Below are 14,585 nucleotides of genomic sequence, written 5' to 3'. Positions count from 1 at the left end.
CCCCGAGGCCCCGCCCCGATCCCGCCCCCTCTGGAGTCCTAAAACCGCAGAGGCTCCGCCCCGATCCCGCCCACGGTGGAGTCGCCGGCCCGAGGCTCCGCCCCCGGCCCGCCCCCGGCCCGCCCCGGCCCGCACTGCCGCTTTCCCGCAGACCGGATCCTTCCCACTCGGACATCGCTCTGACCGCGGATCCCTAAGCAATCAGCTTCGCTGCCCTTCTGTCTGCTTCGTGCCTGCCGTTCAGTCGGCCTTCGGGGATCCAGAACCCGCTCCCGCCCCGCGGGGCAGCCGCCCGGCTCTCCTGGTTCCCCCATCCCCGACCCCGAGAAGGTGGACGGCGGGAGAGTGGCAGGCAGGTTTATTGAGGCGGACGCCCCTCAGTCGGCGTAGGCGGTGTCGTCGTTGCTGTCGCTGTAGGCGGAGGAGGAGAGCTCCTCCGGGGGCGTGCAGACGGGGCAGCGCTGCCGCATGTCGTCCCAGCACGTCCGGCAGTACACGGTCCCGCAGTCCCGCGTCGGGCACACGAAGGACTCGGGCGTCTCGGGCGCCTGGCACACCACGCAGCGCCGGCGCAGCCAGCGGCGCACGAGCGGGCAGCGGCGGTGCAGGACGTCCACCGCGTGGTGGCGCTGTCGGGGCGGGGTGGTTAGAGGGGCACGATGGGGTCCTGAGGGGCGATGGGGTCCTCAGGGGCGGGAGATGGGGTCCTGAGGGGCGATGGGGTCCTGAGGGGCGGGAGATGGGGTCCTCAGGGGCACGATGGGGTCCTGAGGGGCGGGAGATGGGGTCCTCAGGGGGCGATGGGGTCCTCGGGGGCGATGTGGTCCTGAGGGGCGGGAGATGGGGTCCTGAGGGGCGATGGGGTCCTGAGGGACAGGAGATGGGGTCCTGAGGGGGCGATGGGGTCCTGAGGGGCGCAAGATGGGGTCCTGAGGGGCAGGAGGTGGGGTCCTGAGGGGCTATTGGGTCCTGAGGAACAGGAGATGGGATCCTGAGGGGGCGATGGGGTCCTGAGGGACAGGAGATGGGGTCCTGAGGGGGCGATGGGGTCCTGAGGGACAGGAGATGGGGTCCTGAGGGGGCGATGGGGTCCTGAGGGGCGCAAGATGGGGTCCTGAGGGGCAGGAGGTGGGGTCCTGAGGGGCGATTGGGTCCTGAGGGACAGGAGATGGGATCCTGAGGGGCGCGAGATGGGGTCCTGAGGGGGCGATGGGGTCCTGAGGGGGCAGGAGATGGGGTCCTGATGGGGTCCTGAGGGGCGGGAGATGGCGAGAAACAGGGAGAGAGAGGGAAAGAGGAAGAGAAAAAGGAAGAAAGAGAGGGAGGGAGGTCCAGAAAGAGGGAAAGACAGAAGAGGGAGGGACAGGGCGAGACAGCCAGCACCCGTGGGAGGCGGCGCTGTGCAGCGGCAGGACGCCATCTGCGTCGCCATTGCCTGCCCTGAGGTGAAGACCTGGGCGACAGACCATCACTGTCACCATCTTCATCTCCCCCTTCCCAGACAAGGGGGCCTCCTGGGGCGTCCCTGTGACTTTTCCCACAGTTCCTCCCCAGTCCCGGGCCTCTGGCATGCCTCGCTCAGGGTCCTGGTTTCTTCACAGGCCCCTACCCGGGCCCTGCAGTCAGTGTCATCTGGGCCCGCTGGTTTGGTCCCTGTGGACGCCTCATGGGGAGGCAGGGGCGGACTGGACACTCCGGAAGAAGTGAAGCAATACCAGTGACTGTGGGCAGTGGGGGACGATGAAATCACACTGCTGGAGGCTCCCTGCTAGGCTGCCTTAGGTGAATGAACTCGATGGGAACATTAACCCTCACAGATACTGTCAATAAGATCATCTTGTGTAGAGAGAGAAAACCTTGGCTAGGTGGGCACCTCTCCAGGGTTACCCAGTGACAACACCCAGGACAGGAACCTGCCACCGGAAGACCTGACCTTGCAGTAACCAGAAGAAAGGGTTAACCCGTTATGCTCCACAGGGAAGCCACACAGGGCAGTGCACACAGCAGGTGCCAGCTCAAGAGCACAGGGCAGGGAGGGGCTGGGCCCTGGTGGTGCCACAGCTTGGTGTCCAGTGAGGAGGCCATGCGGACCTTTCCAGCCTCCCCGTGGCTGAGACAGACAGGGTCTGGTGCGGACGTGGCCAAGGTCACTCCGCTGATCAAGGGAGTATGGATTAGAACTTGGTTCTCCAGGCCGAGTTGTCCCCCTGCCATGTGCCCAGTCTACCTGTTGGCACTTCCTTCTCTGACTGGGCACCCCATTTCTGCTGAGCTCTCTTTTATGGCCCCTCTTGGAACAGGCTGCATCAAAGCTGGTTCCTTTTTCTGCCTTGGGGTCCCCAAGCATCCCCAAGCTGGGCTGAAGCCTGGACTATAATAGAAGTGGACCTGACCTTGACCTCAAGGAACTGGATGATGGGAGGGGGCAGGGAGAGGGGACCTGTGGCCTGCATTGTGTTCCAGCGGACTTGAGGTCAGGGGTGGCGCCCCACCAGGACTTGCCGGAGCCCTCTGCTGTCGCGCCCTCCTCAGGATGGCAGCTCGCCTGAGCTTGGTGAAAGCCGCTCTCTTCCTCAATAGCTCGTTGTAGAAGAACAGGACCCGTTTCTTCTCCCGCTGTGGGGACAGTGAGTGCGCTGCAGGCCAAGGGGCGGGTGGGGGGAGGGCTCTGGGTGTGGGGAGATGTGGGGAGGCTACCCCCCCAGGAGGGCCACACCTTTGGAAAGTAGAAGGCCGCGATGACCCTCCGGAGTCGGTAGGCAAAGGCCTGGGCCAGGCAGAGGCACGCTAGCAGGCCCGTGGGAAGCACAGCTCTCCAGTAGGCCCTGGCGTCCAGGCACACGGGCTGGGGCAGACAGGCTGTGGGAGGGTCAGGCCTTGGTGCGGGGAGCTGCGGGCTTGGGAGGCCCCACATTGCTCAGCTCACCTGCCAGCCTCTACCCGCAGGTGGGTGGTGTCAGGGCTGTAGCCACAACGCCTCTGGCTGTTTGCTCAGCGGGGCTGGGGTGCCTGGGACCAGTCGGTGGCTTGTACAGAGTTCTGTGAGCCAGTACTGCTCCAGAAGGTGCTGGAAGCCTCAGCTGCAGCTCCCAGCCCCCTCTGGCCCAAGCTTGCCTCCAGCCAGCCCTCCAAGCCTTCCCATGTGTGCTCCTGACCCTTTTCCCAACTCCAGCTGACTCCTGTTTCTACAACACCAAGGCCTAGACCACACACCTTGTCACCCTGAAATCTTCTGCCCCAGCCTCACTTACGCATGTTGTTGGATTCCATCCTCATCTCCGAGGAGGTGTTCAGGGCCCCAATGGTTTTCCGAAGCAGCCGGGCGAGCATGGAGTCTCCCCCAACCTTCACCTCCAGTTTATGGCTGCCTGGGACCAGAAAGGGCAGTGGGGCATTCAGTGGAGGGGGAGTGGGAGCGTGGGGAAGGCCAAGGCTTGGGAGTGTCTCTCAGGGGACCTAACCAGCCCTTCGCTGTCACAAAGGGGAAACTGAGGTCTTGCAACAGCAGTCAGGTGCCCACAGGGCTAAGGCCAGGGAGAGACTCCCTGGGAGTTGTGGAGCAGTGCTGGTGTGCTAGGGGTGGGCCCAGAGCTTGGAGGCGGCCCCGGCTCACTGTGGAAGGAGTACTGCAGGAAGGAGTGTTGGCGGATGGTGTCGAAGATGGAGTAGAGGGCCCAGTCCAGCCCGAAGAGCAGGAGCAGAAGGAGCAGGACCGGCAGTGTCTCTAGGAGCTCTCTCAGCTGCCCCGGAGAGCAGGAGTCGGTGGGGTAGGGAGGAGCAGGAGGGCTCGGCAGGCACCCCAGGGCAGAGCCCAGGCCTTCACGTGCCCCTGCCCACCCCCGCTGGCATTTCCCCCTCCCCTGCTCACCACGTTGGCCATCTCAGAGCCCTGGATGGTGGGCCTGCACGGAAAAATGACGGTTTTTTCCTCGGCTTTACGGAGCGGCAATAGAGTTCGTTTGCCCTTAGAGGGAAATGTGTCCATGCTGGAAGAGGTAGTCTCCCCCCATCCCCTCTGGCCTCCTGGGGACCTCAGCCAGACTGCACGGGGCACACAGCTAGGCATCCCCGGAGCAGGACAGGGCTGTGTCCACCCACCAGCTTCTTCCTGCGTTCGTCGATCTGACAGAAGTAGGTGCTGATGTAGACGTTGTCGAAGCGGATGTCGTGGTTATAGCTGTCCATGTAGGAGAAGGATCTGGGGACAGGTGAACACACTGTCACCTTTCCCCGGGTCACCTCTCCCACCCCAACCATGGAAGCCCCGTTAAAACTTTTTTTTCAGGCCCACATGATAGCCTAGAGGTTAAAGTCCTCATCTTGCACGTCCTGGGATCTCGTATGGGTGCTGGTTCTAATCCTGGCGGCTCCACTTCCCATCCAGCTCCCTGCTTATGGCCTGAGAAAGCAGTCGAGGACGGCCCAAGACCTTGGGACTCTGCAACTGCGTGAGAGACCAGGAAGAAGCCCCTGGCTCCTGGCTTTGAATCGGCTCAGCTCAGACCCTTGTGGCCACTTGGGTAGTGAATCAGCAGATGGAAGATCTTCCTCTCTGTATATCTGACTTTCAGATATCCTTTCTGTATATCTGACTTTCCATTTAAAATTTTTTTAAATAAATTTTGAAAAAATATGTTAAAAAATTTTTTTCAGGCCTGGCACAGTGGCCTAGCGGCTAAAGTCTTTGCCTTGAACACGCCAGAATCCCATACGGGCACTGGTTCTAATCCCAGCAGTTCCACTTCCCAACCAGCTCCCTGCTTGTGGTCTGAGAAAGTAGTCAAGAATGGCCCAAAGCTTTGGGACCCTGCACCCGCAGGGGAGACCTGCAGGAAGTTCCTGGCTCCTGGCTTTGGATCGGCGCAGCACTGGTCATTGCACTCACTTGGGGAGTGAATCATTTAATGGAAGATCTTCCTCTCTGTCTCTCCTCCTCTCTGTATATCTGATTTGCAATAAAAATAAAACAAATCTTTAAAAAAAAACCCTTTTTTCATTTATTTATTTTTAAAGATTTATGCATTTTATTTGATTAGTTAATTAATTAATTAATTTTTATTACAAAGTCAAATATTCAGAGAGGAGAAGAGACAGAGAGGAAGATTTTCTGTCTGATGATTCACTACCCAAGTGAGCACAACGGCTGGTGCTGCGCTGATCCGGAGCCAGGAGCCAGGAACCTCTTCCTGGTCTCCCACGTGGGTACAGGGTCCCAAAGCCTTGGGCCGTCCTCGACTGCTTTCCCAGGCCAGAAGCAGGGAGCTGGATGGGAAGTGGAGCTGCTGGGATTAGAACTGGTGCCCATTGCCTAGTACTTGGATGGGAGAACTGGCGCCCATATGGGATCCCAGCGCATTCAAGACAAGGACTTTAGCTGCTAGGCCACGGCACCAGGTCCTTTTTCATTTATTTTAAAGAGAGATCTTCCAACCATTGGCTCAACTCCCCAGATAGCCACAATGGCCAAGACCTGTTAAAGTTCTTCTGGGTCTCCCACGAGGGTTTAGTATCCCAAGCATTTTGGGCTATCATCTGCTACTTTTCCCAGGCTACCAGCAGGGATGTGGTCCAGAAGTGCAACATCTGGATAATGAACCAGCACCCATATGGGATGCCCACAAAGGCGGCCCTAGCCACAGGCTTCCGTGAGGCCCAGGCACCCAACCCACTGACCACCATCCACTGGTCTACATCCTGGGCCCTGTGCTAGACAACGGTGATGGTGAGCAGACCACAGCCTCCCTTCCAGTTGGGCAGTGGAAAGTGTGTGTGGGTGAAACCAGGTGGGGGCTGAGAGACGGCTTGGGCAGTCTGCCTGGGAGTGAGGCATGTGTGCGTGAGAACCAGGTCAGGTTGGCACCTTGTACGTGAGAGCCCTGTGGAGGCATGGAGCTGGGTGACTGCAGAAGCATCCCCGGTCCTTGCCCCTGGCTCGGCCCACAGCACATGTCCCTGGGAGACTGCAGGCACAGCTCATGTCCCCAGTCGCCTTCCTCCTTCCTGGCTACCCTGCAGCACTACAGCTGTGCGACTGTGAGTGCCCGTGTGTCACATGTGTGCACCTGCGTGCCCCTCTCCCATGTCAATCTTGAAGCCCTTCCATAATGCTTCAGTTTCCAGAGAAAGACACACTAGTCGTCGAAAGCATTTAAGACTGTGAAAATACATTAAATGAGCGCTGTGAAGTGTGACATTTTAAATTCCAGTGCAATTGGTTCTGCGACCCTGTAAAATTCCTTTACCTTTGCCTTGAAAACAGAAAACAGCTACCGATGCAAAAACAGGCTGTGCGCGCCCCCTTGTGGAGACACCTCGGCGGTGCTTGGGCTTCCGGAGCCAGGGCCTGCTCTCCCACCGGCTCGGTCCCTTTAGCCAATGACCTCACCCAGGCTGAAAGCCTGGAAGTGGCTTTTGACTCCGTGCCTCCTTCCTCCCCTCCCGCGAGCTGGCTTTGAGGCCCGCTGTACCTTTCCCCTTCCGCCTCCATCTCCTGTTCCACCCCGCCCCAGCTCTGGTCATGGCCACTGTGGCCCAACCCTCCAGGCCAGGCTCTGTCCCCCATGCCCGGCACACACCAGGATCCATGTCAGCACAACACCCTGACCATTTTCAGCAAGGGGAGCCCCACTTGTGCTCCTGTGGATGCCTTCTCTGTCCCCGCTTTCAGCATCTGTCCAGATCACCTTTGAGCTGGCTGCCTCAGGGGTGCTCTCCCACCCAAGAGACCAGGAGCTGCTGGGGGGGAGGTGGGCAGGAAGAAGCCCTGGGTATCCACCCAGCATTCACTCCAGGACCCACAGCATGGGGGCGGCAGCCCAAGCCCCTACCCGTCTCGGGCACTGGGGTGGGGACAGGAAGTGGCAGGGTCCTGAGGTCAATGCGAGAGCAGGAGCCCAGCAGGCCGTGGCCACCAGGCTGGGTGGAGTCGAGGACTTTGTTCTAAACGGAGGGCAAGTAGCTGCCAGCGTAGCAGGGCGGGGGAGACTGAATGCCAAACTGGGCGATAAAAATGGTGCCAAGTCAGAGGCAACAGGGAGATGTCAGGCAAGAAGAAATGTCAGGGTGGGGAGGAAGGGTTGGGGACAGGGACAGAATGGCCATGTGACACACAGAGTTCCCTGTAGCATCCCCCAACCCCATCAGAAGGGGTTGCGACTGGTGGGGGGACCCAGGCTCACGCGTGCAGGACCAGCAGGAAGGCGCAGGACAGCAGCGTGTGCAGCAGGCTCAGGGCCCACTCCAGCTGGGCCTCCTGGCGCTCCACGTAGTCCCGCACCTCAGTGCTCACGTGCTGCCAACTCATGTTGAGGCCCAGCAGCCCGCTCTGCTTCTCTTCCTGGGTTGGGGGAGGGCAGAGCTGGGCCAGCTGCTTTGCCATGCCTCTCCCCGCCACACACACCCCTCCAGGACCCAGAGCTTCACAGGACCCTCAGGAGCTGTCCCACTCCCTCCCTCCTTTCCCCCACCCCAACACTGCCTGGCTGCACTCCATGCCCTGGCTGAGCCTATCTGTGCTGCCGCAAGCCTGAGCCTCACCCCACCCCCACCTGCCCCAGCATCAGCACCGTCCCCCACCCAGCACCCCTCTTTCACACACTTTGGGGCCTCCCTCACATTTGTCCTTCTTCCAGCCCTGTCCCCTAAAGCTCCCTCATCCCCCACCCTACCCCACATTCAGCATGGCTTGCACCTTGATGTCAATGTCCGCTGAAAATTCCCGGTCCAGGCCTCGCACAGACTGGTTGAGGGAGTCGTAGGTCTGCCCAAAGTTCCCTTCCACTGGGATGCGGCTGCGGCACCAAACCCCCATCACTGGCGGACAGGTGGGCAGGTGAGGGCAGCCCAGTGCCCAGCCCAGCTCCCCTCCCGGTCTTCTCTTCCTCCACCTGTTCGGTGTGTCCTAGCCTGTGACTTCTACCGCCCCATGTCCTGCCCTCTTCTCCCTTCTTGGAGAAACAAAGCCTGGGGTGCCTTCCTTCCACCTGCGCGTCACCAGGTAAATGCTGATGCTAACAGCCCACAAGCTCCGACAGCTCTGGCCCTGCTTCACCTGCACGATCCCCTCAATTGTTGGAAGATACTCATTTTCTGAGGGAGAGTTGCCACTCAGAGCTTTGCTGTGCCCCAAAGCCAGTCAGCGGTGGGCAGTGTTGGGTCCTCAGACCTTAAATCTCCCCCACCCCTAAAACACCTACCCTCAGCAGTCCCCAAGGACTTGGCTCCCAGCCCAGTCCTCCCCGCCCTCCCACTCTTGCGCTGACCCTTGGCAATGTTACAGAAGAACTTGAACTTCATGGGCAGGCAGAGCAGGTGGTTGAGGAGTGGGACTTGGATGCGCTGCAGGCACTGTTGGTATTTCTGGGTGAACCAGCTGTGGCAGCTGAGGATGGCCTTGTTCACTATGTCTACAGGGAAAAGTGGCGTCTCAAGTCCCGGCGCCCCTGCCGATCTCTCACCCCACCCTGGGCCCTACACTGCCCGCCAGGGACTCCTCTCACTGTAGCAGCGCAGCTTGGTTTTCATCTCGTACATCTGCTGGGTCGAGAGGCGGAGTCGGGAGACAGGGAGTCGGGCCCTTACGAATGGGGCTGAGGCCTCCTTCTCGGCGCCCGTGGCCTCCTCAGCTGTGTAGCCATCCTCGCCGCGCACCTGGGCATCCAGTTCTTCAAAGGAAGTGGAGATGTTGCGAGTCTCTGCTCTCAGGGCCTTTTTGCTGCTCTGGTGGAGGAGGGGTGAGAGGGAGAGAGGTTCAGAGCTATAGCACCTGCAGCCTGCCCTCCCTGCCTCCCCTTGCCCCAGGTCAAGCTCTGGACCTCATTCCAGGTTTCCAGGGAGTAGAGGCCCTAAGACACATACGCCTGGGTTCGCTGTCCTGCTGTGCCCTGCATCCCATGGCCTTAGCTCACACCCAGGGCTACTCTGTCCCGCTCCTGGGTCCCCCGCTCGCAGCCCAGAGCCTCACCTCTCAGTGGTCCTTTGATTTCAACCCTCCACCCCACTGTCTGAACACCCTTTCCTCCGGGGTCCACCAGGTACCCCTCCTCAGTCCTCCTAACCAATTCCCAAACACCAGCCCTGAAGCAACTCAATTCCCAAATCCCCATTCCTCAAGGCTTCCAAAGGGCTCAAGACCAAGGTCCCCAACTTCCAGAATCAAATATCGTTCACCCAAGTATTGGGAGATGAGGGGGATGGCTCTGCTGGCATTCAGTGCCTCAGGCCAGCACCAGGAAGAGTTCTAAAGACATCCCATGCTGGGATGGAAACGAGGCCCAGAGTGACAGCCAGTCAGTGGGCCCCTGCTGACCAACAGGTCCTTGAACACGGCCCGCAGCGGGGCGGTGGACGTGCGCCAGGCCAAGCGTGTGTTGTTGATCTGCAGCTCCACGGTGCAGCCCAGCGACGCCACCACTTCATTGAGGTTGTGCCGCAGGTTGGCTACTGGACCTGTAGAAAGTGGTCCCCCGGGGAAGGGGGGGGTCACGGGGCTGTGCAGCCTGCTACTCTCTCACACCCTCCCTTTCCCCAGAGCCTGGCAGCATGAGGGCACCTGTGGCTCGACCCTTGAATTTTTTCTCCCTACCAAAGAGAGCAGTTTTCTCAGGGATACACAGCAGATCAGAGCAGCTGGAGTAGGAGCTTCTAGTTTGTCTTCATCCCTAGGCCCAGTGCCCACTGGACATCCCCCTTTCCTAGCTATCTCCCGCCCAGGGTCACTGACTGAGGAACACACACACACACACACACTCACCCTCGTAGATGGCAGCCAGGGCGTACCCTAGGACAAAAAGTCTGCCCTCTTTGCCCAGCATCTTAGGAACGAGCAGCATACTGGCACAGCGGATGTGAGGGGAGGTACCCCAGCCCACGGCCCCCAAGCCTGTGGGGAGAGCACAGGATGGGAGCTGCCACAAGCCCCCCATTACATGGGGGACCACCGTTAGCTTGCTTATGTGGCCATCAGTTCTGGCTCTGACCAAGCTCCCTGGGTATACCTTCATTCATCCCACAGCCTGATACAGCGTTCAGCCACCTCTGGTCCCAGAAGGGCACAGAGAGGTGACTGGTGGCTGGCAGGGGCGAGTGTATGTGTGTTTGTGTTGGGCAAGGTAGGAGAACATACACTTCCTATGTCCCCGCTGGACTCACACCGGCCATTGGTGTTTAGGGAGGAGGGAGAGAGAGAGAGAGAGAACATTCCAGAAACAGGACAGGTCAAAGCCTGCCTAGTCCCATGGTCCCGAACCCCAGGGCACTGGCTGGCCCATCCCCGTGTCCCCGCGCTTCCACGTGTGTCTCCGCGTGGTGTCTGTGGGACGCTCATTATCCAGGGAGTGAGACAGACAAGTAAACAGATGACAGCAGCAGCATGTGCCAAGCACAGGGGGAGGTGCTGGCGGGGCCCTGGGAGCCAGCAGGGGCAGGGTGGACGGGGAGAGGGAGGACAAGGGGGCTGGAGATGCATAGGCGGGGTGACATTGCCACTCCAGGCCCAAGGAGCAGGAGGAGCTGGGCACAGAAGCAGCTAGAAGATGCCTCATGTGGGGAGGGGGCATGTGTCTAGCCAAGGCCAAGGCTGCCCTCTAGTGCCCCCTTCCTGTCCCCAGAGTCCCCAGCCCTTTTCAGTGGGGCGGCAGCTGTCTCGCCCACGTCTTTGGGCAGCCAAGGTGAGTGACCTTGTCAAAGCCTTGGTCAGCTCAGGAGTCCTTTCCACTGCACCAGGGTGAGGGCCCCACCCCATAGCAGGCTCTTCAGACCCCGTAATAGGGCGCCCACCTACCCCTTGTCAGTTCAGGCAGCCCTCACCGCTGCTTCCCGGGACCTGAGACACACTAAGCCCATTCTGACTTTCAAGCCTCGGCAGGAGCCTGCCCTCCCTCTGCCCCCCATTCTCTGCATGGCTGGCTCTACCTCATCCTACAGGTTTGTGGCCAGCCTCGTCATCGTCGGGGTGCCACCCTGCCTTGTCCCTGGCTGGCACAAACTGGGTTTTATTTGAGGGAGATTGCCAGGTCCTGCCCCGGCCCCCTTTGGTGGCATGAATGTAGGTGTGTCCGAGCCAGCCGAGGCCTTCTGGCCAGGGACAGTGGCTGACACATAGCTGACCTACATGCTGACCAGAGCCCTGGGGGGGCAGGCGGCAGGTGTCTGCCTGGGGCTCACCCTGAGTAGAGACTTGTTTGTTTCTGGTACTTGGCCCCAGCCAGGCCATGTCCAGAGACCAGACAAGCAGCTTTTCTGGGAATGGATGGAGGCAATTGGAGCAGCCAGGCACAGGAGGCGGAAGCCTGGGCAGGGTTGGGGTCACAGTCCCTGGAGGCCCCAGGAGGCCCTCCCAGCTGGGCTGCGGGACCAGGGACCTGAGCCTGCCAGCGGGAGTGCACCCGAGGCGCGGGCTGCAGAGTTCCAAAAGCATCGGCGACTGGAGACTATTTGTCCCTTTTCCTCTCATTCTTCTAATCCCCTTTCTGATATCAGAAGAACCAGAAAGGGAAGGAAGTGGAGGAAAGAAAAAAAAAAAAATGAGGGCACAAGCCAAGCCACCCCTCCCCGCTTCTCCGCTGCAGACCCCACGCTGAGGCCCAGGCCTGGGTGGGGGTGGAGATGGTGATGGGGGTTACTGCAGAGTGACTGCAAGGTTAGGGTTTTGATGTAGACTGTACTTGGCCACTGCCCCCTGAAAATGAGTCACTGTTACAGAAGCAAAATGAGGCCTACTAAAGGAAAATGACCAGAAAGATAAAGTCTACGTAAAAAGCTATCAGTGGAAGGACATGTTTTAGCAGCGTGGACAAAGAAAAAGTAGTTTCCTGTTGATACCAAACAGAAGTCCGGGGTCAGTTTTGTGGTACAGTGAGCTAAGCCACCAACTGCCACACTGGTATCCCAGATCGGAGTGTTGGTTGGAATTCCTGTGGCTCTGCTTCTGATCCAGCACCCTGTTAACACTCCTGGGAAAACAGCGCAAGATGGCCCAAGTCCCTGGTGCCTTGGGCACCCATGTGGGAGACCCAGATGGAGTTCCATGCTCCTGATTTTGGCTGGAGCCACATAATCATAATAAAGACAGCAGAATTCATTGAGCAAACTGGGTGATTCCATTCCCTTTGCCTGGGATATGTGCTGGAGTAGCCACGCCTGCCAGCTTATTTATTTATTTATTTATTTATTTATTTATTTATTTATTTATTTATTTATTAAGATTTAAAAATTTAGGGCCCAGCAGCGTGGCCTAGCGACTAAGGTCCTCGCCTTGAATGCGCCGGGATTCCATATGGGCGCCAGTTCTAATCCTGGCAGCTCCACTTCCCATCCAGCTCCCTGCTTCTGGCCTGGGAAAGGAGTTGAGGACGGCCCAAGGCCTTGGGACCCTGCACCCACGTGGGAGACCCTGTTTCCTGGCTCCACATCAGCATAGTACCGGCCGTTGCGCTCATTTGGGGAGTGAATCGTCGGACGGAAGATCTACCTCTCTGTCTCTCCTCCTCTCTGTATATCTGACCTTGTAATGAAAATAAAATAAAAATCTTAACAACAAAAAGATTTAAAAATTTAAAGATTTATATGTATCTGAAGGGTAGATTTGCAGAGAGAGAGCGCTCTTCTATCTGCTGTTTGTACCCCATGTGGTTGCAATGATCAAGGCAAGGCCACGTGGAAGCCAGCAGCCTGAACTTCTTATCTGGGTCTCCCAAGTGGCTAACAGGACTCTACGTACTCAGGCCACGCTGTGCTGCTGTACCAGGTACCTTAGCAGGAAACTGAACTGGGTCAAAGGCAGAGTAGCCTGGACTTGAACCGGTGCTCATAGAGGATGTAATGTTACAAGGCAGTGGCTCAACGGGCTGAACCACAGTATCGACCCCCATGTTGCAGTTTTGGCCAAAGAGATGTGAGAGAGAGTCTACTGGGGGAGATTACAGGAAGTTTTCCGTATTGCTAAAAAAGGATGTGGTCGGGCCGGGGCAATGACTCAAGTGGCTAATCCTAAAAGTGCTGGCATCGTATATGTGCACTGGTTTGTGTTCTGGTTGTTCCACTTCCCTTCCAGCTCCCTGCCTGTGAGTTGGGAAAGCAGTTGAGGATGATCCAAAGCCTTGGGACCCTGCACCTGCGTGGGAAACCCAGAAGAGTCTCCTAGCTCCTTGGCTTCAGATAGACTCAGCTCTGGCCAATGTGATCATCTGGGTAGTAAGCCAATCTATGGATTTTTCTCTCTGTTTTTTCTCCTCTCTGTAAATCTGCCTTTCCAGTAAAAATAAATTTTAAAAAGAAGGATGTGGTCTTTCATGTTGCTACATGAAGGAGTGATGCCTGGAGTAGTTACAGCCGTCTTGTGGCTCAGGCTGCTAGACCAAAAAGCCAAAAGGAGCCTGGGACCTTGCAGGGGTTACTGAGCTGCTGGCTGATCCAGACTCCGAGAACATTTGACCTTGAACCTGTTTGCTACTTGAGCTAATCAGCTTTCTCGATGGTTCAACTACGTGAAGTGGGCTTTCTGCTCTCGCAGCCCAACACCTAATGATATAAAGTCTCCATTTAGATGCCTTCTCCAAGAAGCCTTCCCTGAGTACTCAACTTGTAGAAGCCCAGAGAGGAGGGTGGTGGGGATTAGAAGCACATCACGTGGGTTGTGGGGGGGAGACATCCTTGGAGAAGCGAGAACTGTGTTTTGCTTCTTAAGCGAGGAGGGGCTTCCTCTCCTTGGATCGTCCCCCCTCAAGAGGGCGATAGGTCAGACGCCAGCTGGCCTTGGCCCAGCACTCACCTACCATGCTGTACAGTATTACCATCTTCTCCTCCTCGTAAATGTTCACAGGGTTCACCAAGAGCTGGAAGAGGCCTGAGAGCACAGGGTCAAGTTACAGGTCCAGAGATGACACAGCCCCTGCCAACCCTGCCCTGCCTCTGCCAAGTCCTGCTCAGTCCTGCCCAGCCCTGCCCAGTCCCTGTGCCCAGCCCCCCTGCCCAGCCCTACCCAGCCCGTGCCCAGCCCTACTTAGCCCATGCCCAGTCCATGCCCAGCCCTGCCCAGCCCATGCCCAGTCCATGCCCAGCCCTCCTGCCCAGCCCCTGCCCAGCCCTGGCCTTCTGCTTCCATACTCACCTACAGCCAGGAGCCCCCCGGTGCCTGCCCCCAGCAGGAAGGTGGTCACAGGGAACTCGCCAGGCTGACGCCACAGGAACCGGCCACAGGGGCCTGGCAGCCCCCAGTTCAGGAGCCTGTGCATGGCTTGGGGGGAGGTGACATAGCTGCATCAGCAGCCCATCGTTGGTGCTGGGGTGCTGAGCAGTAGTGGATTGGGGCTGGTAGGGCTGGTAGGGAAGCTGGACAGGGGGATGAGGGACCCCTGGGGTGTGGTGCAGGTGTGAAGGAGTGAAAAGGAGAGAATTGGGTTGGAGGGGAGTACTGGGCAGGAAGGATGGAAGACGGGGTACCCTGAGACAATGGCAGGGGGTTCCTGGAGGGCAGGGACTGGGGTGGACGCACTGGTGTGAGGCAGCTTCTTTCTCGGCCGCCAAGCTCCCTTCTGTGGATGGTCAGTGTCCATGTGTCTGTCCCGGGGAGCCCTTTCTCAGCTCCA

The 14,585-nt window shown here is 58.6% G+C and overlaps 1 protein-coding gene across 1 annotated transcript; it reads right to left on the bottom strand.

Annotated features, from left to right (window-relative positions):
* Positions 1-377: 377 nt before the first annotated feature.
* Positions 378-14,552, bottom strand: DCST1 (DC-STAMP domain containing 1). Its single transcript, XM_040999368.1, has 16 exons — positions 14,492-14,552; positions 14,108-14,233; positions 13,769-13,843; positions 9,752-9,880; positions 9,308-9,447; positions 8,499-8,718; positions 8,262-8,405; positions 7,691-7,812; positions 7,179-7,336; positions 4,099-4,198; positions 3,869-3,964; positions 3,614-3,740; positions 3,252-3,368; positions 2,717-2,859; positions 2,503-2,616; positions 378-629 (listed from the first exon to the last, which is right to left on the bottom strand). Exons 1-16 carry the CDS (start codon positions 14,550-14,552, stop codon positions 378-380), a joined length of 2,124 nt encoding a protein of 707 aa, XP_040855302.1.
* Between the last annotated feature and the right edge of the window lie 33 nt (positions 14,553-14,585).

Source organism: Ochotona curzoniae, unplaced genomic scaffold (genome assembly GCF_017591425.1).
Source record: "Ochotona curzoniae isolate NIBS_2020 unplaced genomic scaffold, NIBS_Ocur_1.0 scaffold_1037, whole genome shotgun sequence".
Lineage (NCBI taxonomy): Eukaryota > Metazoa > Chordata > Mammalia > Lagomorpha > Ochotonidae > Ochotona > Ochotona curzoniae.
Note: the sequence above shows the minus strand (reverse complement) of the source record. Positions and strands in the feature narration are given on the sequence as shown.

Bases quoted from the DNA above. Each gene is read 5' to 3' on its own strand.
- DCST1 (XM_040999368.1), bottom strand. From the start codon at position 14,552: ATGGACACTGACCATCCACAGAAGGGAGCTTGGCGGCCGAGAAAGAAG. The intron at 9,448-9,751 runs GTGAGTGTGTGT...CACTTTCTACAG, and splicing joins CCTGGCTGCCATCTACGAGG to GTCCAGTAGCCAACCTGCGG. The intron at 7,337-7,690 runs GTGCAAGCCATG...CCCCCAACCCAG, and splicing joins CAGCGGACATTGACATCAAG to GAAGAGAAGCAGAGCGGGCT.